The sequence below is a fragment of the Panicum hallii genome, chromosome 9 (assembly GCF_002211085.1).
Source record: "Panicum hallii strain FIL2 chromosome 9, PHallii_v3.1, whole genome shotgun sequence".
NCBI classification, from domain to species: domain Eukaryota; kingdom Viridiplantae; phylum Streptophyta; class Magnoliopsida; order Poales; family Poaceae; genus Panicum; species Panicum hallii.
In genome coordinates this window covers 69,145,939-69,167,535 of record NC_038050.1, presented here as the reverse complement: position 1 = coordinate 69,167,535, position 21,597 = coordinate 69,145,939, and the positions used below count along the sequence as shown (strand labels likewise).

Sequence of the window (21,597 nt, the reverse complement as noted above, 5' to 3'; positions counted from 1 at the left end):
TCCTCATCTGGTAGCCTCAAACGTTTTTTTTTTTATAAGAAACCTCAAACGCTTGACGAGCAACAAAAACGCCCCATTTGGTTTTGGCACTTGGGCTCGTAGTCCGTATTCCCGTAGTCGTCGAGCAGGCCGGCCCAGATAATGGGTGAGATGCGGGGCCCACCCGCAGAATCCGTCTTCCTGCGTCAGCACTCCTCCACTTGGGTACAAACCCTTGGGCCTGGGCGCCTGGCAGCCTGGGCAAAACGGGACACGATAACGAGACGGGAAGGGAGGAGAAGCCGAGGGATTCAAGGCGAAGAGGAGAAGATGGCGGCGAAGCGCGAGACCGAGTCGGACGGCGAAGAGCTCGGCGGCGAGGCCTCCAACCCTGTCAGCGGTGGCGGGACTCCGCCGCCCCTAGCCGCAGCTCCCGTCGTCTGCCTCCTCCGCTCCGCCGGGGACTTCGCCGGCGGCGCCTTCGTCGGATCCATCGTCGGATATGGTATTCCCACGATTTTCGATTTCCTTGTTTTACCCTACCACCCTTTTGATTTTTATGGGGCCGTTTCGATAATTTCGGTTTTGTAGAATTTTGGTTCATAGGGCACGCGAAGGATAGAAGCCTTTTCCCCTTGTAATATTTGCACAATTCCTTCCACAGCACGAATTTCTTATTCTCGACACCCATTAAATTAGTTGTTTCCGTCCTCCTTGGTAGTACCGTTTCCAGTTGTAATTGCACATCTCATGCAAATCCCTTGACCACTTATAATTTGAAATTTAGATCTTTATTTTGTTTGCTCGATGATGGCCTTATCACTCTAGTTGCCAAGAGTGACATAAAAATTGTTAAGTTTATATTTTGCTACACGTGTGGCTATTCTCCTGAGATAAAGTTCTTATGTTGCACATTGGATTCCTTGCTCAGGACAAGGCCTGATCACTAAGAAAGGTTTCAAGGGCTCATTCAGCAATGCTGGGTCCTCTGCTAAGGTTAGTTGACTGCGATGTTTAATGGAAATATTTCTTTGAGAACAATATTGCTATGTGCTTTCCTGGACAGCTGCTCATAACCGAAATATCTTTGATTAGACTTTTGCAGTTCTATCTGGTGTCCAGAGTTTGGTTGTGTGCTTGCTGCGAAGGCTGCGTGGGAAAGATGACAGTATGTATACCATGTTAGCTGGCAAAATATATCTGGAATTGAATGTGTAACATGAACTGACTTGTTCTGTTGGCAGTTGTCAATGCTGGTATAGCTGGTTGTTGCACTGGCGTTGCTTTGAGCTTCCCAGGTATTTTACATTTAACCCTTTTTATTAGTTTTTTTGGATGCTGTTGACATATCTTAGTTCAGTGAGCTGTTTCAGAAATGTTCTATTGCCACATGGTTCTCTTTTTCTTCTTTTCTTCTCGCGTGCGCGCGTGTGGTGGTGGTGGTGGGGGGGGGGGGGTTGTTGAGTGTTAGCAATCGTGTTTGTGTGGTAATCTGGTTGCTATGCTTAGCTCTCCTTGTCACTAGGTTCCTGTGTTCATCATAATAGAACAGCAGTTATTTCATAGTTTTTTTATGGGGGCAAATTTATGTGTTACATGAACAGTTTTGAGAGTCTCATGTGTGTTTAGAATTATACACCATTTGGAGAACGAATTTAAAATGTTTCTTGGTTGTGCTTAGGTGCGGTTAGTTTTTAAATTAGTTTGCAGCCATCTATTTCAAGAGTTAGACACTGGGAGAATCTGTGAGAAAGGCTTCATGAACCTTGCCCCATGAGTTAATGACTGCATTATTTTTACATTCAACAAAAAGCTGAATCTTTGATGCATCATTTTGTGCTGACTAATGACTTAGCACAAGTTATATCGGAAATTCCATTGCTGCTAATGGATTCTGAACTGGTGCTCTGGTATATATACATTGTTCAGTTGCACATGGTGCTCAATCTGATATGTTGCCACCAGCGATTGGCTAGTGATATGCTAGAAACGTTGTTAATTGCTTCTCTTTTTTGTTTACACTGCATATTTTGTTGCTTTGTTGCATTATGCCTTAGTAATACTTTTTAGCACTGTGCTGTTAGTATCTGGCCAAGTGTATAAGTTAAGGTGGAAGTGGATATTTGTGATGTGCTGCCCTGAACCGCTATTTTGCAATAACCAAAAAGAGAAGGAAAAAAAACATAGGACTACTACCTATCTTCGATTCTTTGGTGACTTTTGCTATAGTTCTCTTACATGCTTGTTTTTGTTTCATCAGGAGCACCGCAGGCGTTGCTTCAGAGCTGTGCCACCTTTGCAGCGTTCTCTTGCATCATGGAGGGGCTCAACAAGCAGCAGGCTGCAATGGCTCACACACTTGGCACGACTGCATTGATGGTTGCGCATGATAAAGGAGGTGTTCTGCCCCCATTCACGCTTCCACCAATTCTGGATGCATCGGATGCTTTAGCTTCATGCTGCCAAGCCTTAGTAAAGCCTAAGCACTAGACTACAGGATAGGGGAGAGACAGGCTGAAGAAAGTTAGCTTCAGTTTTCAGTTCTTTATTATGTTGACCTAGCATATCTGCATATGTAAATTTTGCTTTTGGACAAGCTGTGGAACGTGCCTAAAACCTAGTTTTGCTTCGAGTAACTGGACAGGTTTTCTTGATGTGTTGATGTTGCGAATTTCGCTGGTTCCTGCCTCGATGTTCAGCCGTTTGGCCATCATTGATAGAGGGAAGTGTCGGTTTTCAACAAGTTTGTTAACTGGCTAAGTTACGCATATCTAATTTGCACCCTTGCACCACAAATTTGGCCGAACCGGATGGCATTTGCCGGTTCGGTGTATCGGAAGAACGCCAGACGATGCGGACGAGTTTCCAGAAATTATTTTGTTGTTAAGCAACACCATGGCATAGCGATCCTTTCATCCTTGGGCCAGCAGTTCACGATATTCCAATGTATGTTTTGGCTCACTGATGACAACGCAGAGATTGGACTGAACGAAGTTGGCATTCAGCAGATTCCACTTGCGTCTGAATGTACTGCAAAATTTACAAAAGAAATTCTCCGTAGCAGCCAGTAAGCCACTTCGAGTTGCAAAACATATCCTGCACTTCAAGTAAAAAATGGGAGATTCTTCAGAAAATCGCGGACACGCCGGCAGAGGAGACCAAAGTCCCTGGACGGTGCGACACGGCGGTGGTTCCGACGCATAGGCTGCATAGCGTACAAGAACCTCAAGAAATCGAATAAACTGACCTATTTTTTTTAGATACTGGCCGAGTTTAGACGGCAAAACGCTGCGATGTCGACGTAGTTTAGCCAAATGTATATAGCACACCTCTCTTCCCTGCTGCTCTCGCAAGCATCACGACTCGTATTCCGACCACCTCACCAAGTCACTACTGCCATTGCGCCTGGAGCGGGAGCACAAGGCGAGCCGCGGAGCAGAACGCGCGCCCATACGTGTTCTACCTGCGATGGCGCCACGAAACCACCCGGTGACGGTGTGGCTCCTCCCCGGGGCCATGCTGATGCTTCTGTCCGCGGCCGCCGCGGCGGCCCAGGGCTGCGCGGCCGCCAGGTTCCAGGCGTCGGCGAGGTCGTTCCAGCGGTGCACGGCGCTGCCCGTGCTCGGCGCCACCCTGTACTGGACGTACCACCCGGCGAACGGCACCGCGGACCTCGCGTTCCGGGCGCCGCAGGGCGCCGGCGGCTGGGTCGCCTGGGGCATCAACACCGACCGCCCCGGTAGCATGGTCGGCAGCAGCGTGTTCGTCGCCTCGCCCGGCGCCGGCGGCGGCGCGGCCGTCCTGACGACCGTCCTCGAGAGCACGTCGCCCAGCCTGACCAACGGGACCCTCAAGTTCGACGTGCCCGTCGCGCCCGCCGCCGAGTACGCGGGCGGCGCGTACACGATCTACGTGACGGTGGCGCTGCCGGGGAACAACACGGTGCAGAACACGGTGTGGCAGGCTGGCCCGCTCAGTGGCGGGCGAATAGCGGCGCACCCCATGTCCGGGCCGAACCTGCAGAGCACCATGAGGCTGGACTTCCTGTCCGGCGGCAGAAGCGTTGGAACATCCAACTCCGTGGTGCACCGTCGTAACCTGAGGAATTTCCAGGGATGAAATTATGAAAAAGAAGCCCGCCAGTGATGCCCGGCTATTAGCGAAGAAAATCTCAGTACCGTCACTAAATAGTAAATTCAAAATTTCACATAAACTATTGCTAGTGGTTGTTCACACTTTACCAAGTTTGAGTCTCAAACTGACTCTAGACAATGTGGACCAAATGCTAAATGTGTAAATTTGTTGTGTGCATATAAAGATTTCTTCTCCTAATTCCTAAGTGAACAAACCATCACAATAAGTTTGTCGAAATTTGTACAGGCGCCAAAAAATATCAAATGTGTACCTGTACAGCCGTACAGGCAGCAGGCACCACTTGGAGGTGACGAAGTCGTCACCGTGTTTTTGCTCGTCCCAGGTTTCCAGGTGTTGGAGAAGTGATGATGGTACATACGGCACGTCTGTGGAGATGAAATTTTTTGGTGTATAGAATAGAATGAAGAATTTCAGGCTCTGACTTGGTATGCGATTGTAAAATATTGGCACTTTGATACTGTCGACATAGTAGTTAGTCAAATGTCCAAACAGCCACGTCTGAAATCCCAGCGGCCATCGCTATATAGCTGGCCTCCCTTTGCCTCTAGCTCCAAGAAGCAAGAAGCACCAGCGGCTCAGCTTCCAGCCACACCTCAAGGCTTTTTCTATGTATTTAGACATAACTTATATAGATGCATAGTAAAAAAATATGTAACTATATTTGCTAAAACGATCTATAATTTGGAACGGGTGAGTAGCTCTCTGTAGCTCTCTGTACGTGGTTGCAAGGTGTACATCCAGCAGCATCACCATTATTAATCCAGCCACAAAGTCAGGGACTGAAACTGCAACATCATCGATACCGGTACAGAATAAAACGCCGCCCTCAATGAACACATCTTCGAGGCTCATCTCATTTCCGAATCTCACGATGGTGCGGCCTGGATCTCGATATTGTCAATCACCCTCACCTTCCCAGACCATGCGGCGACACAGATCGCAGCAGGGTGGTCGATCCTCTCAACAGGCGTCAAGCTCTCTTGCTGCACAATCTGCAATCGCAACAGAGATTCGTTACATGTTACCATGTTATAGGTCACTTGACCATAAGGCCTCTCCTGAGAAGGCATCACACCTTTTCTAATCGAAGTAGCCTAATCAACCAAACATTCAGTCTTTTCCACAAGTTTGAGTGTAATGACAATAGGTTTTCTGAATTTTGCTGTTTCAGATACAAACCGTAAACACTTGAAGCTTTCAAAGGTTCTCGAGGACAAAAAGCTTTCAAAGGTTCTCGAGGACAAAACCAGAATAAGTATACCACAAAACAATGAGAACGACGATGAGGACCATGATGGGATTGTTGATAACTCAATCGCGAGAGAGATAACAGATAGATTGAACAGCCAAGGAAAGGCCAAGAAAATTACCTCAACATAGTCAACCTGACCGCCAGCTTCTGTAAGTGTCTGCATTTGATCTTTTATTTGTTGGCCATGAATGTTTCCATTCAGCGCAGAGGTTCCAGCATTCACCAGTGACCTACTCAATGGATAAAGCCTACATTCCAAGCGACCACATTCCTCTCAGGCATTGCATTCGATCAAACAGCTCTCGGGCTTCCCTGAGCATCCCATTGCTTGCATACCCCTGCATCAACGCCATCCACGAAATGACATCTCAATGAGGCATCACATCAAACAACTGGCGCGCCTCTTCAACACGGCCAGCCCGGCAGTACCCAGAGACCGTGCAAGTCCAGGAGACCATGTTCTTCAACGGCATTCCGTCGAACAGCTGGCGCGCGCGGTCGACACGCCCATCCTTGACGTACCCGTCGAGCATGATGGTATCCAGATTCCCGAGCATGATGGTATCCAGATTCCAGCCCCCAAGCAGCCGCAGGCGCCGCACGGAAGAGCACCTCTGCTCGCGGCACTGTGGCAGGTTGCGGTGCTGGAGGTGGAGGGCGACCTTGGCGGCGTAGGAGACGGCATCCCGGTTCGGCGTTTCTTCAAACACGGCGCGAAGGCCCGCGGCGCCGCGCTGCTGCTCGGTGTGGCGGGGTTTTCGCTGGTCGAACAGATGCCGTCGTGGGCGGGTTGCCGCGGCGGGGCATGGGGATCCTCTACGGTTACATGGAGGCGGAGGAGCAAGCACTGGAAGGGAAGCTCGAACAGGGCGCGGCCAACGGTGGTGCCGCGCCGCCGTGCGAGGGCGAGCAGGTCGTCGCTGCTAGAACGGATGTCTCCATTAGCGCGTCGTCTTGGAGGCGCACCTGACCTGGCGAAGGTGCTGCGGCGGCGCACAGGCGAGCATTAAGAGAGTTGAGGGAGGACGCGCCGGCGCCGGCAGCGGCGACGCATTGGGATAACGCCGGCGTGGTGGCGGGGAACTTTGCAACCAGGTCCTCGGTTAAGCGTAAACTTAGCAGGCGCAGAACGAGCCGGCTAGCCTGATTCAGCGGATATTATTCGAAAAGGCCCATACTTTTATAGTTTGCGTTCAAATACACCCCCAACTGCAGCGGCTATTTTTCGTAACACACCTTATATTTAAGTAATATCTTTAAACACGCCTCTAGTCGGATCGCGATTATTTTAATCGCGATCCAATCTCGAGCAATTTTACACCGTCGGATCGGATATGCGGCTCAGCAACGCCACAAGGCAAAACGGCAGCGGCTATTTTTCAGAATGGGAAGGACCTAGGAGTTCATGTGTTCCTTAAAGCATGCCCTCAAATTGGATCGCGATCCAATTTCGGGTGGCTTTTACCCGTTCGATCGTCACTCCACGGTCCAGATCGAGGGGGAGAAGAACGGGTTGGTGTAATTTTACAGAAATGACCCTTCATTGACATGGCCGGTTAAACTATGATGCAAACCTCCGCCTCGGCGTGCTCCTCGCAGGCGGCTTCGCTCGAAGGGCCGACGCCCATCGCCCGCCCGAACTTCTGAAGAGTCTCAAGGCCGTTCCAGTACCTTAATTCAAGATACAGCGACAGGCTCAGATCATTCGTCCGTGGCGCAGGCCTTGGTGTCATTTCATCATGGCGGCGGGGCCGCCGGTCTCGATCTCGTCGAGGATGTGATTAAGCGTGGCCGCGTGGGGTCCTCATTCATGCGCGGGATGCGGGGCTCGAGCTGCTCCTTGTGCGCGGGGTCGGTGAGGCCTCCCAGCATGGTGGCCATGGCGGGGTACGGTCCTGCATGAGCGCGCTGCCCAGGCGCTCCGCCATGGCCACGAACTGTGGGTTCGCCACACCTCCCTGCCCGAGCTCGGCGCCAGCCTGTACTGGACGTACCACAGGATGAACGGCCCTGCCGACGTCGCGTTCCGGGCGCCGCAGAGCGCCGCCGGCTGGGTCGCCTGGGGAATCAACACGAACCGTCTCAGCGGCATGGCCGGCAGCAGCGTGTTCATCGCCTCGCCGGACGGCAGCGGCGCGGTGTCCGTCCTGACGACCTACCTGGAGAGCGCGGCGCCCACCCTCACAAACAACACCCTCAAGCTCGCCGTGCCCGCCGGACCGGCCGCCGAGTACTCGGGCGGCGCGTACACCATCTGCGCGACGGTGGCGCTGCCGGGGAACAGCACGGTGCAGAACACGGTGTAGCAGGCCGGGCCGGGGGCCGCTCAGCGGCGGGCAGATAGCGCCGCACCCGACGTCCGCGGCGAACCTGCGGCACGCCCAGAAGCTGGACTTCCTGTCCGGCCGGCAGCCGGAGCACGGGTACGACCAAGCCAGGCTATCGCGTCGTAACTTGAGGGGTCTGGATTCAGTAAAGAAAATAGCATCCTCCTCATCCATCGCAGTTAGGCTGTCTCCAGCAGCGTTCTGTAAAGCGTTCTGTACTCTATACATAGAGGAAGATTTCGTTCTCTATTGCTCCAGCAGCGTTCTCTAAATGGTCCTCTAAAACAGAGAACGCTACAGGTTTCCTCTATATATAGAGATTCTTTCTCCTCTTCTCTATTTTTTCTTTACGTTTCAAACACTGAATTAAATAAAAATAAAATATATCCATAGCGTTTGAGGTATGATAAATACGTACGTACAAAAGTTTGGAACAAAATACGTTTCTAATATAGCGTTTAATGTATAGAGAACGAGATTTAGAGAATATTGTTGGAGAGAAATGAGATATAGAGGAGAGAATCTTGTAGAGAATTCTGTAAATGAAGGATGTAGAGGATAGGATTTGAAGGATATCGCTGGAGACAGTCTTAGGGACGTAAACGGATATATAATAATATTTTATAGATCAGCTGATGGTATGCCATCCTGATTCATTTCTCCTTCTAAATTAATTAGTACAATACCTTTCTAATTCATTTTATCATATTTTTGGATCGGCACTTTTCCGGTAGGTTATCCAAAATAAATATAACTTGCATCGCTAATTGCAGTCTCAGATTGATTGTGAGATGCTCGTGGGGCTAGGACCTTGTGATGAGTGATTTAACAACACAGTGTGCGTGTGACGTTTCTCTTGGTTGGTGTCGTTGCAGGTGATAGGTGGAGACTGAACATGCGGCGACGTGTGAAGAATGAAGATATGATGCCATGCCGATGGACCGAGAGCGGTGAAGGGTGGATCAAGACTTGCGTTCGAGGGATTTGAGATCGTGCGGTGTATGTCTACTGTACCTGACGACACAGCGAGAGAACGTTGGTGGACGGTTTCTTGGTTAAGCCACAAAACCAAGATTCCGGACGTTCGTTGCGGCGGACGTGGCCGAAGACGGGGACAATTGTCGATCGCGAGAAGATTCCGGATCGTCGTGCGGCGAGATCACGGGACGCCATGGTGCTAGATGGAAGGATCGCGGACATCGAGATTGTTTGCCGTGGAGAATGATATTGCGTGATACGCGCCGATTACGTTAATTTGATTTACGTAACGACAAATTTGTAATTTAGGTAGTGCCACCCTATGGGTTATAAATATGTGGCACCTAGGATTGAGGGGTATGCGTTTTAGGGTTACTGGGTGTTTGCTACAGTAGCCGCCGTGAACAGTTCCGCTCTACAGTAGCTGCCTCCCTGAAGCTCTTCTTGCGTGCACTCCTCTCTCCAGTCTAGCCTAGGGTTTAATTCCTAGTGAGGGATTTTTGTTGATCTCTCTAATCAAGAGAGGGAGGACGATCGGGCGGAGGCTAGATGCAATTTTGTAAGAACAAGTACTTGGTTTAATACTTTATCATTAAGTATTGTTCTTCGTCTCATTGCATCGTGCTTATCTGTTCTTCGTCAGGTTTATCGTCGGTTTCAATCTAGGTTTTCTTGATCCGTATTTTATACTTAATTTCCTTACATAATATTTTGGGAATAGCTTTCTAGTGATCTTGTGAACATATGTTTCGAGTTTCCTCGCGTTTGGATCTAATTTGCTAAAGTTCTTGGAATTTGGAAGTTTGATCTGTTTGCTTCCGTGCGAAATTATTTTGAGTTGCTCCCATTCACCCTCCTCTGGTCGCATTTTCCGGTCCTACAGATTGTAGGTCGTGTACGTTGATTGTATGCTTTCATTCATGATCTCAGGTTCATGTGCTGTATAAGTTGCGTGTTTTAAAATCCATCTGTTTTTCTATTATTTTTTAACCTTTCGCAACAAAAAATGTATGGTATTGCAAAACGCAGTGCCCAGCGAACGGGCAGGAGCCCGTTTTATGCAAATTGGCCCATCTGCTCGTGGCCCGCACTCTTCCGCCCAGGCCTAGCCCATTTGACTTGGGTCGGGCGGTCGGCCCCGCGTCCCGCGTCCCCGTGCCGCGCACGTGCGCGTCGCCAAGCAATTTTTGTCGGATCTCGGGGTCCCCGTGCCGTGCGCGGCGCGTGCTCGCCATGCTTGCCAGGCCTACGGTCCCCATCCGCACGCGCCTTGGCCCTTGGCACGGTCACGACATGAGTAATTTTCGTTGATTGATCCGCGGTGAAGCGTGGGGAAAGGCCTGGACCCGACCTGTCCGGGACTACTCCGGCTGCAGGTGCCTTGACCCGTTTAACGCCGCCGGCTTTGCTTAACCGCGCGCCCAAGCATCATCAATTCTTCATCACCATCATCATTCTTCAGGTTATAATACTGGCTTCTAGCCCCCTGTAGTCTGTAAAGCCATCTGCACGGCGCCGAAGGTTCCATTCCATTCCATCATCTCAGTTCCTGGACACAAAGCATCAACCAGCAGCATTAGAAAACACACCAGGGCCTACGCTTTCAACATGGCAACATGACAGGGTAGCTAGCTAACACCACGGGGTGTGAATCGGAGCATCTCATTCCGATGTTCCTGGCTGAGAACTGAAGGCACGGTGACTTATGGGGACGAGCTGACGAACGCTTTCGCACCACGTACGTGCATCGTTGCTTGCCGCCTTGCCGGGCAACACGATAACCGGGTTTGGAAGGGGAAACAAAAGAAAAGAAAAAAAAACAGACCTCTCCGCACCGGATAGTGAACTTTAGTCCCGTCACTTCGTACATTTGACACTAATTAGAAGTATTAAATATTTATAATAGATTAATAATGAAAACCAATTGTATAAATGGAGAGTACTTCGCAAGACAAATCCATTAAATCTAATTAGTCCATAATTTGGCAATATTATGCTACAGTAAACATTTGCTAGCGATGGATTAATTAGGTTTAATTTCATCTCGTGAATTAGTATCCATTTATACAATTAGTTTTATAATTAATCTATATTTAATACTTTTAATTAGTGTCCAAACATCCGATGTGGTAGGACCGAAAACTAATCCAGCGGATCCAATAAACGCCGACGAGACTAAAAATTAGTCAGGCAGATCCAATAAACAGCCCCGAAATGTGCAGGTTTAGGTATCACCGTGTGTAACGCGACTTCAGCCGCAGCAGCAGCTGACCTGCTCCGGCATGGCATGGTCGGATGCATTTGCATGTACCCGGAGACATCTGTTTTCTTCAGGCGATCGACTGAATGCGTAGCCTGAAGAAATGGGAGGCCAGATGAAGTCACGCCCTTGTAGTAGGTTCCAGGAATCTAAATAAAATCCTCAAGACGATCACTTTGTCTTGCCGATGAAAAGCACCATACGGCAGTGGAAAGTACTTTCGACCTTCTAGATCCTCAGCATTACGGAATAAGGATCAGTAGGTGAACAACCAACGTTTCTTCAAGGATGCATAGTAAAGTTTTAAATTTTAGCCTAAATAATCTAAATGTCTGACCCTAATTTTATTTAATTTTTAGCTAAATATAGATAAGAGTCAAGTTGATTATGAACAGAGCACTGGAGCTATAATCCGTTTGCCGACCACTACTACTCCTACCAAGGAATAAGGTTGAAGCACATGGGAAATCAAGCAGCTCTAAGCAAACCACACAACAACATATTAGTAGACACGAGCTTATTAGTACAAAATAACATGGAACCATGTCTGAATCGTCAGTAGATATAGATTGTTCGCAGTTGAGCAATTAACAACAGACGACGACCCAGCCAAGCGTACAGAAGCGACGAAAGCGCGTTTCGTGCTGCAAAGCAGTTAGCCGAAAAGAATTGTGGTCAGAAGGTCAGAAAGAAATACTCTAGTAGCCATAACAACTTGTTCGGAGACCTACCTGCCGGTCTACCTGCCATAACAACTTGCAGCGACATGCAAGCAACAACATTTTAAATAAACGTGACTATATGTTTTCATTCTCTTATATAGACAAAGGAACTAACATATACTCTGTAGTCTATACTGTTCTGATTTCTGAATATGCTGTTCTTACCCATACTGCTGCATCACATCATCGCATGCCACTTTGACCGGCCGGCTAGCACAAAAGTCGGATCCCAACGACCAGTTCCTAGTACAAGTCATGCCTACACATATTGCTCCTGCTTGGCACCTTCGTTCTTTCCTTCATAGTTGCTTAGTCTTGATCAAAACTTATTGTACTGTTTCTACTAGTACTATCTGAACGATATGCGCTAGTAGCATGCTTTTGTTAGAGCAAACCTTAATGTGAGGTCATCAACTACATCCAGTTGTATTATCTTTTGTTATGACCACCTGATGTCAGTAATGTAATGAAATAATGATGTATTGATGCTTCGTGTTAGGAATCAGTCCGAGTACTTGGTCTCTGCGTGTGCCGCGCTAATGCCGTGGAGGCGTGGAGAGTTCATTGTATCCAGACACACGCTTTCTTGTGTGCTATGAAGATTGACTATGGAAAACTGATGTATGTATATATAACAGAAGATAGCTTTTACATTATTGTCCCGAATATTGTATTCCTTTCCAAATCCCTGAAAAGTAAGTGTGGCAGTCAAACAGTAGTAATAAATAGACAAGTTAAAGTGTTAGTGCATAAGTTAATGACAGTTGCTTTAAAAAAAGTAAGTTAATGACAGCTGAAGTAAGTCGATGATGGAAATCACCAGTCATTTCAAAAAAAAAAGGAAATCACCTTACATCCCCCCTGTTTTATTAGCTAGGGTTAATGTGAATCTAGAGAGCAAAACGCAGGAGTGGTAGAACTTTTCAGCCACAAATAACTGAAAGAAGAGCTCTCTGAGATGCAGAGTAAAGTATTTCATAGGTAGTTTGGAATTTTCTGATACTTGGCTGTATATTCCAGCACATCCTTTTTTTTTCTTTACCTTGCGAATTAGTCTCTGAATTTTCAGTAAGACGGCGACAGAGATGAAAATTAAACCTGCCTTCTTCTTTGTACTGTTGCGTGGCGTTGCCACCAACCATCGTTATTTGTTCTGTTCGTCAGTACATTCAAACTTTAGTCCACTGTTGAAAATGTCGTTGAATGTTTACTTCATCGAGTTTTTTGTAACTATAGTAGTTACTACATAAGAAAAGAGAAGAAAATGACGTGTCGTCTTCCTTCGTCTAAACATAAGCAAATTGGCAGACTAATACTCTCTCGTTTTTAAATATACATGACGTTTGGGACATGGACATGCTACTTATACGGCGTTATAAGTAGATTAAACTAATTAGCTTATTTTAAACATCATATATTTAAAAACTGAGGGATTATATGTCTTTGGCTTTTCGATTAAATAAAAACGGCCAGAAAGAAAAGCAATTGGGCAAAAATACAGCAGCTAGCAAGTAGCAATAGATGATGTGTGTCAACACTTGACGCGGAAATATATAAGTACACCAACTGAACAACAAGGTGATTTCTTGCGCTGCGTATGGATTGTCTCGTCAGATCGTTCTCGCAAGCTAGAAGGACGTGTGCCCCATAGTTGATCAATGCCTGGAACGGTGGTGAAGACTGCTACATAAACATCGGAAGAATAATGATTCGTCTCGAGAAAAAAGGGCATGTACGCAATACAGAACGCGACTTAACTGTAATGCTTTTGGCACTTGTAATTCAGCACCCTGATTGTGCTACTATCAGATAGTACTAGCAAAAAAGACTGATCCGAGAAAAAGAAGTGCAGTAAAAAGAGCTCATTATGGTCAGGAGGACCGGTAGTTAGTGGGCAGTTTTGGCAAAGCCGTGGTGTTTCCATTTCTTGCTTTCTTAGCGTAGTGCAATGGTTTGTTTTTTCCCGTCTCATCCTGCAACGGGATCTTAGCGTGGCCTGTTCAAAACTGCACAAGCGTGCGCAGTTGCAATACTCATGGCCAATTACAAAAGTTGAATAATACTACATACATGAAAGCGACTTTCATCTCAAAAGTCATAAGGTTTTGTCGCCGCGGTTATTTCTCGTTTGGCTTCTCATCACCAAGTCGATCTCAGCCCTTCCAGTCAGTCTGCTCAATCCAGCCAAGTTCGGCATTATACGGTGGCGTCCTTGCGGCTGCCTGGGGGCACCTACAACTTGCGATGTAAACTGAACCCAGAGCTGAGCTGGCCGTCCACATGTATGACCAGGTCGACGAGACGACGACGTACATCCTCGCAGAGTCTGAATTAGGCTACGGTACAGCTGAAGTGTCCCCAGTATTTTTGTCTCGTAATCTTCAAGTATCTGCGTATACTGCAGTAGTCAAAGTCGACCATGGAAGCCAACAAATCTGCTAGACATGTACGTGGAAGATCACAGATGCAGTTTCTACTGGCAGATTTCACCATGAAGCCATGAGCAGAAGCTTCTCCGTTGGAGTTAAAGAGCACGACTAGTTTATGCGTGATGAACATGAACAGGTCTTGATCAGAGAGGGAACGCGTGGCCGGCCTCCATATGGCACGCGCCTGAGGAAGCCGAAGACTTCGCGTAGACTGGATGCCTCCGACCGCCTCCAACTACTGTCGTCCGTGCGCTCTGCGTAGATTTGGGAGACGAACCCGTCCGCGCCGGCCATGTCGCGTGCTCTCATGCGCGCGCGCGCAGCAAAGCATCGCCAGCCAATCAAATTTACAGCAACACTTGTTGGAAAAAGATGCAAGTGGAAGAAGACCTGTCAAAGAAAAAGATGGATATTCAAGTGGGAGAATGTTAAGATTTTCGGGGGCTTGGAATGTGCAGCAAGCTCAGGATAAGCTTGAACCAAAACCTGAAGATATTTCGGAGCCTTTACACAGCACAGTGTCCTGGTCGCTTTAAATTTAAAACGAAACTTAGCTGTCCCGAGTCCCCATTCCCAAGCATTCTCGACTGCTCGTCAAACAATTGCAAGGAAGAAAGCACACACATGCCCAAAATCTCCAAATTAACAATGCCATTGCCTGAAGCGTACGGAAAGGATGGCGGCGCGAGAAGGAAAGGAAGCTACTGCACAATAGCACAAGCATGAGAGCTGAGTTGACCGAGCGGAGCACGGTCTACAGTCACGAACTTGCCCCCGCAGCCTCACCTAATCCTCTTATCTGAAATTCTTTTATCGCTGCCTAGTTGCCTTGTTGGCCTTGGCCGGCCTCAACAACTCTCGGCAGCTTAGAACCGGGCCACGACCCCGCTGAAACGTGGAAAAGGTATGCCCCCGCCGCACTCCGGGGCAGGTGCATGACTCGGCGCCCAACTCACCATGGCATGGCGCAGGTTTTCAGATTCTGCAACGGGTCCGTTCCCCTTGTTTGGACATACGGGGCAGTTTGCACCTTCTGAAAAGAAAAAGAAAACAATCCAAGAACTCAATTCTGTGCAGCAGCAAAGCCTTCTTTTCTGAAATGGAAGCTGACTTCATCAGTTATTAAAATAAAAAGAAACCCTAGAGCATATGCCTGTAATCATGCCATGTTTACAGCGTGTCCAGTTGTTACAGCCTACAATCTTGAGCTCTTGTATTATAATGTTCCCTAGAACATTCAACTGACGCTTGTCTGAAATGAAAAAAAAAAATACTACCTCGATTTTTCAGCGCCTAAGAGAAGACCATGTCGTATCAACAAGCTTAAAAGCTTAAAAGTAGCAGCCGGGCCATCGTGTACTCTTTCAGAGAGATGGGAAATGAAATCCCCAGATGAGACTGCAAAAATGATTGACCAGGTCAACCTGGAACCTTCCACGCGCACGCCAAATCCCCAACAACCGCGCGCTCTTCACCGTGCCACGACAATTACATATAGCATCCGGGTCCTTTCCCCTTTCCCTCCCTCACCAGCTGCAGCTTCAAGCCTTCGCCTCCCGTTGCATCTCGGCACCTCTCTCGAGAGTCATCATCGTCATCATCACAGCTCAAACAGAAGCGAGACGAGCCAGGTGCTCCAGCTGCGACTAGCCATGGCGCGGCCCGGCCACACGGCGTGGCTCCTCCTCGGCGCCGCCATGCTGCTCTTCGCGTCCGCCGCGACGGCGCAGGACTGCCTGTCCGCGACGTTCAGCGGCGGCCGGACCTTCGGGCGGTGCAATAGCATGCCCACGCTCGGCGCCAGCCTGCACTGGACGTACCACCCGGAGAACGGCACCGCCGACATCGCGTTCCGCGCGCGCTCGGGCACCGACGGCTGGGTCGGCTGGGGCATCAACCCCGGGCGCCTCGGCATGGCCGGCAGCAGCGTCTTCATCGCCTCGCAGGACGGCAGCGGCACCGCGTCCGTGCTCATGACCAACCTGGACACCACGTCGCCCAGCCTGCAGCCCGCGACGCTCAAGTTCGGCGTGCCCGCCGGGCCCACCGTCGAGTACTCCGGCGGCGCCTACACCATCTTCGCCACGATCTTGCTGCCCGGGAACACCACCCAGCAGAACACGGTGTGGCAGGCCGGACCGCTCAGCGGCGGGAACATACAGGCGCACCCCACGGCGCCGGCGAACTTGGCGAGCACCCAGAGGCTGGACTTCCTCTCCGGCTCCAGCACCGGGGCGTCCAACTCCAGGCTCCGCCGCAGAAATGTAAGTTCGTCCTGCTATTCTCTTCTCCCCCTCCGGCTACCTTGACTGATTATCCAACGAAACAGAGAACAAGACGATATTTTCTCTATCTTTTTTCAATATTTGATGATTGCCTCTTCTCGTCGTCGACTTGTTCAGACGACGTTAGGTAAGTTAGGATAAGCGATCAAGTAGATGACGGCGACGTTGTGTTGATTAAGAGTCGACTGGGTTGGAGATGACAGGAATCATGAAAGCTACTACATGATTGATGATCAGTTTAGACGTGACACATAAAATCTGCCAGATGGTCTATTAAAACTCGATCTGCTTGCTTCACCAACTGGATTGATGTGGGATGACGGGGTGGTTGTTTACTTTTTCTCATATGGTCATGGAAATCAAAAGGGATGATCAGAATCCAATTCCAAGAAGCAACCCCTCTTTCAGGGGAGCTGCACCGCACCAACACATAGAAATCCTTGCGTCAGTTTCAGATTTCTGTCTGAGAAATAGTAGTTGAACGAACCTAGCTAGCCACCTAGCTCAAAAGTTGATGGATGACAAATAAATTTCCTGCTTTACTTTCTGATGTATGGTAACACGGAGAATTCTGGCAATCTCTAACCCCAAATTAAATGTGCAGATCCACGGAGTTCTGAACGCGGTTGCCTGGGGCATCCTGATCCCCACCGGCGCCATCATCGCCCGGTACCTGCGCGTGTTCGAGTCCGCAGACCCGGCGTGGTTCTACCTCCACATCGCCTGCCAGTGCTCCGGCTACATCCTGGGCGTCGCCGGCTGGGGCCTCGGGCTGAAGCTCGGCAGCGAGTCCGTGGGCGTCACCTACCATCCCCACCGCAACATCGGCATCGCCATCTTCTGCCTGGCCACCCTGCAGGTGTTCGCGCTGCTGCTGAGGCCCGACAAGAAGAACAAGTACAGGTTCTACTGGAACATCTACCACCACTCCGTCGGCTACTCCGTCATCATCCTCAGCGCCATCAACATCTTCAAGGGGTTCGACATCCTCAAGCCGGCCACCGGCTACAAGACCGCCTACATTGTCGTCCTGGCGACGCTCGGCGGCATCGCGCTCTTCCTCGAGGCCATCACCTGGCCCATCGCCATCCGGAAGCGCAAGCGCGACGCCGACAAGGCGTCCAACGGCACCGCCGGCTGGCAACAGGGCGCGTGAGAGTTTTGCTGCGAGGGAGGGAGCGATGTGATATCGATGTTGTTTTCGAGATATTGTTGTACTTTTCCTGTTCCTGGCTTCCTGCTTCAGTAGAGAGAGTAGCTAGCTCTCTGTTCTTCTATTTTAATTTTATAGGGTTCTATGATGGCATTTGTACACACTTTTTCTTCTTTCTCATTGATGTATGATTAATTTTATTTGTATGCATAGTGTATGGTTTCGATCATTTACTAGTTTCTTCTTGCTGATGTTTAATTGACAGATTATTACTGAGTAGTACAAGTCTTTTTTGGGGGAAGAACAAAAAAAAATGCACTTGCATTTCTGTCACAGCAGCAAAAACGACCAAACGGTTGCTTTCAGCCAACTTCTTTAGTCAGCCTGCAGCTGCTGCAGACCGTGTGCTCACCAGAAGACGCGAAAACAACAGCAGAGGGGTTCTCTAGGCGGATATCGTCACGGGGCGAAGATCAGGGCATGTCTTCTATGCCCTTCCCATTTGACGGCATCGTAGCATACATAGAGACGAGAGAAAAACAATGCTTTAATGATGTAGCCGATGCAGTTAATTAGTTAAACCGACTTTGAGAAAGATCACATGAAGATATTCTGAAGCTGACCTTTCAATTAGTAGGATTTTCACCTTTGTGTCAGCAAAATTAGGGACAATAACAGGACGAAAATAATCCTCTTGTGAATTCAAACTTGTACACATGTAGTGGCGGTTCACCCTGTTCTATCAGACATTCAGACATGGTACCCGGAGATGAAGGCGAGCTAAATGATTCGTGCCGTGACCTAGTATTGCTTTTGGTCTCATCGACTTCTTTTCCATAAAAAAAAAGTTGCCTATGTCTCTCTAGCGACAGTTGCAGCGAATGAGTTGCCATGGTTGACACGCCAACGACGGATCAACCTGCCATGCATTTCGTCCACGGTCAAGACGGCGCATGCAATGGAAGCATGATGCTGTAATGACGTCGATGGGCTGGTTATTCATGTTAAAATGTAGTACGGAGAGGTAGTTGCCGCAAGAAAATTCGGCCCATTACCAGATTTTACCCCAGTGTTGTTGTGTATAGTCCGGCGCCCTATCTCGCAAGCCGGCAGACTGGGCCGGACGATGATGGAGGCCCGGTCGTCCCGTGCGTGGCAACGTGGACGACGGCTCACACGGAGTGCATACGCGGGCCTCGGCGGCTTCTCGCGCGGCCCATCGTATGGCTTGTGCTCCAATGTCGTCTTGTAGATGGGCCTGCCGCATGTGAACAGGAGGAGTCTCTGGACGACAATACGGCCGGCAGGCCCAAACCCCGCTGCGCCGGCCTTTTAAGACTCGAGAAATCAAGATGGAGATGGCATCAAATTTGTTTTTTTGGTAATGTTTCTTTTAAAAAAAGACCTGATTTTTGACAATGTCAGCTCCCTGTGGGAACGTGACAACAGCATCAGGAGCTACACCCACCAAAGTGACGTGCCGCCTGGTGTAACGAACCTCTGAACCCATTCCAAAGATTTTTAAAAAGGTGAACCAGGTCAAAATTCAGCTGCCGCTTCAAAAAGAAATAAAGGGGTCAAGATTCGGCTAACTCCACTGAAGGGTTACCTTGAAGACCACAAATTCCCAGAAATCAAGCAGGAAGTTCGGTGCAAAATTCAAGCCCATCGTCCACACGAGAAGAGAAACTTGGAACGGCTTCGGTTCTCCCAACACCAACTGCATACCACGCCCGGTCTACACAAGTAGTATTAGCATCACGGTCCATTCGTGCTGGTCCTGGCCAGTCATCGGTGAAGAAAGCGGCACACGACCGTCCTCGGCTACGAGTTGCAGAGACCGTGGAAAGGCTGTACACCTTCCTGCTTCTAGCTACTAGCTAGACACGCTGGCGCGCGAGATCTCCGCTGGATCCCGCTTCCGGCAGGCCGCCACGACCGCACGAGTCAATGCGACGAGCACCGAAGCTTGCGTGGGGTTCTCGCCGCCCCGCGCGCGCACGTGGTCCGCGAACGCATTTCTGGTCAGGTCGAGCGCCGCCGCCCGTTCCAATTGCGGGGAGACATGCGCGACTCGGCCGGTCTCCTCGCCCGTTCCCTCCTCTTCCTTCCTTCGTTTGGTCCGACTCCGACCCGGAGCCGGCCGCCGGGCACGCGGCGCCACCGAGCTCGTCCCGATGCGTGCACGGTCGCATGCAGATGCAGCGCACGCGGCGGAAGCCGGCCGGGGAAAGGGACGCGGCCTGGAAATTGGGAGGAAGCCTCCCTTTCACACCAGCGACGAGCCGGCGAGCTATCGATGATGAGGAGGCATCTCGCATGGAAACTTTCACCGCGGCTCGCTAGTCCACCGGATATCCAGCCCAGCCATCACGGACACCAGCCAGCACTCAGCAGCGAACTAGCGACGTCGCCGTCCGCTGGTACGAGCGAGCAGATGGCGCCGAATAACAGTAGAAACGACGCAGCAGGAGCCCGGAAACGACCCTCTCGCCGAACGAACGGAAGCTGCTTTCGCCGACAGGCCTCCTGGAGAAAAGGTATCTGCATCTCTCGTTATTATCCGCTTCTCTTTTCTTTTCCCGCATCGATGCACATGTTGCAGTCGCTTCTGCATACAGTACATCTGCTGTGTTCACTCAAGCTTCTGTCACTGCTGTCTGTAGTGCAGTTGGCTTTGGAAGATCTCAGGAATCTTAGCATGTGTTCCTCGGCTAGCTGCCAGGTCTACCTTTTCCAACTTTAGTCTTGGTATAAAAGTTAACGGAGGGTTACTTTCACCATGGTAAAAATCCTAAATTGAGCTTGCATAATCATAGTGACAACCTCAGCCGGCCACTCTCTATTACTGAATCATGGTTCTTTCCCCAATTACAGAAGAAATGCAAGTGATGAGCCTACCACACGGATTACATAATCATATAGGGATCTGGCAGTCTGCAGGTCCCAAATTGAGCTTGCAACTTCCATTAGCTGATGAGGTGTCGAGCCATCGAGGCCTGGCCTGTGCACAGTCGAACGCTGGGCGGCATGCAGTTACTGAATCCGTCAGTGACAACCTCAGCCGGCCACTCTTCTAGCTCGCTCCCACAACCACGCAGCATCTCGTGTAACCATCTTATCTTTGGATTCCGGGCTTTCCGGCTGAGCGTGGCCAGAGATGTATCGCTAGACTAAGGCTCCTTTTGGTTCAGCGTTGGTAGGTAATCTTTGCGTTGAAAACGCTGAAGCTGAACTAAAGGAGGCCCAGCCGACACCTGCTTTTTCAAAAGCAGCTGTGTTTCCGTGTGCAATTTCCACCGCAGGTCGAACCTGCTTTCACAGCAGTGGAGGCGATGGAAAGTCACCGAAATTACCCGCAAGTGCCATCCGTTAAGTGATACCGATTCGCTCATGTTCTTTTCTCCACCCCTCCCGACTCTCCCCATCAGAACGCACAGAACGCAGGACACCACCGCAGCAGCCGGAGCTTGCTCCTTGACTTGCAGGCCGTCGGATCTCGCCCATCCCCTTGATTCGTATTTGAGAATGGCTAATTGAGATTTGGGAATTAATATAATTGAGAGATGGAATAGTTAATTAAGATTTGAGAACTAATGTAATTGAGAGCTGGAATGGCTAATTGATATTTGGGAATTAATGGAATAGTTAGTTAACAGCTCTCAGCTTTTTCACAGCAGTTTCAACCAAACAGCGTTCAGCTTTTCCACAGCTGTCATCTTACAACAGCTTTTTCACAGCTCACAGTTGAACCAGACACACCTTAAAACATCACGAGCTGCCCTGCAGGTTGCAGCAAGCCGGCAATGGCCGGCCCTCATGATCGGAGGAAAAAGACCATATTCCATCAGAGAACACACCTGCACCTTCCTTTGCCCGCGTCGCTTATATTCGAATCATTTCGTTTTAAAAAAAATATACTCCTATACTCGAATCATCATTTGACCTATGGATAGATCATTCGTCTTTCGAGAAAAAAAACTATGGATAGATCATTCGACAGCGCCAGCGGAGCATACGCACTACGCACGCACTGCACAATCTCCATACAACACAC

General features: G+C 49.4%; 3 protein-coding genes and 1 pseudogene across 3 annotated transcripts; all 4 read left to right on the top strand.

Annotated features, from left to right (window-relative positions):
• Positions 1–220: 220 nt before the first annotated feature.
• LOC112878093 (chloroplastic import inner membrane translocase subunit TIM22-2-like) lies at positions 221–2,653 on the top strand. The gene is made up of 5 exons (XM_025942494.1): positions 221–484; positions 911–975; positions 1,075–1,147; positions 1,224–1,277; positions 2,240–2,653. The coding sequence occupies exons 1-5, from the start codon at positions 310–312 to the stop codon at positions 2,467–2,469; spliced, it is 597 nt and encodes a 198-aa protein (XP_025798279.1). The 5' UTR covers positions 221–309; the 3' UTR covers positions 2,470–2,653.
• A 794-nt stretch (positions 2,654–3,447) lies between these two features.
• On the top strand, positions 3,448–4,098 carry LOC112873393 (cytochrome b561 and DOMON domain-containing protein At4g12980-like). Its single transcript, XM_025936356.1, has one exon. The coding sequence runs from the start codon at positions 3,448–3,450 to the stop codon at positions 4,096–4,098; it is 651 nt and encodes a 216-aa protein (XP_025792141.1).
• A 2,093-nt stretch (positions 4,099–6,191) lies between these two features.
• LOC112873392 lies at positions 6,192–8,592 on the top strand (annotated as a pseudogene).
• Positions 8,593–15,616: 7,024 nt separating this feature from the next.
• On the top strand, positions 15,617–17,791 carry LOC112876851 (cytochrome b561 and DOMON domain-containing protein At4g12980-like). Its single transcript, XM_025941030.1, has 2 exons — positions 15,617–16,366; positions 16,992–17,791. The coding sequence occupies exons 1-2, from the start codon at positions 15,755–15,757 to the stop codon at positions 17,541–17,543; spliced, it is 1,164 nt and encodes a 387-aa protein (XP_025796815.1). The 5' UTR covers positions 15,617–15,754; the 3' UTR covers positions 17,544–17,791.
• Positions 17,792–21,597: the final 3,806 nt, after the last annotated feature.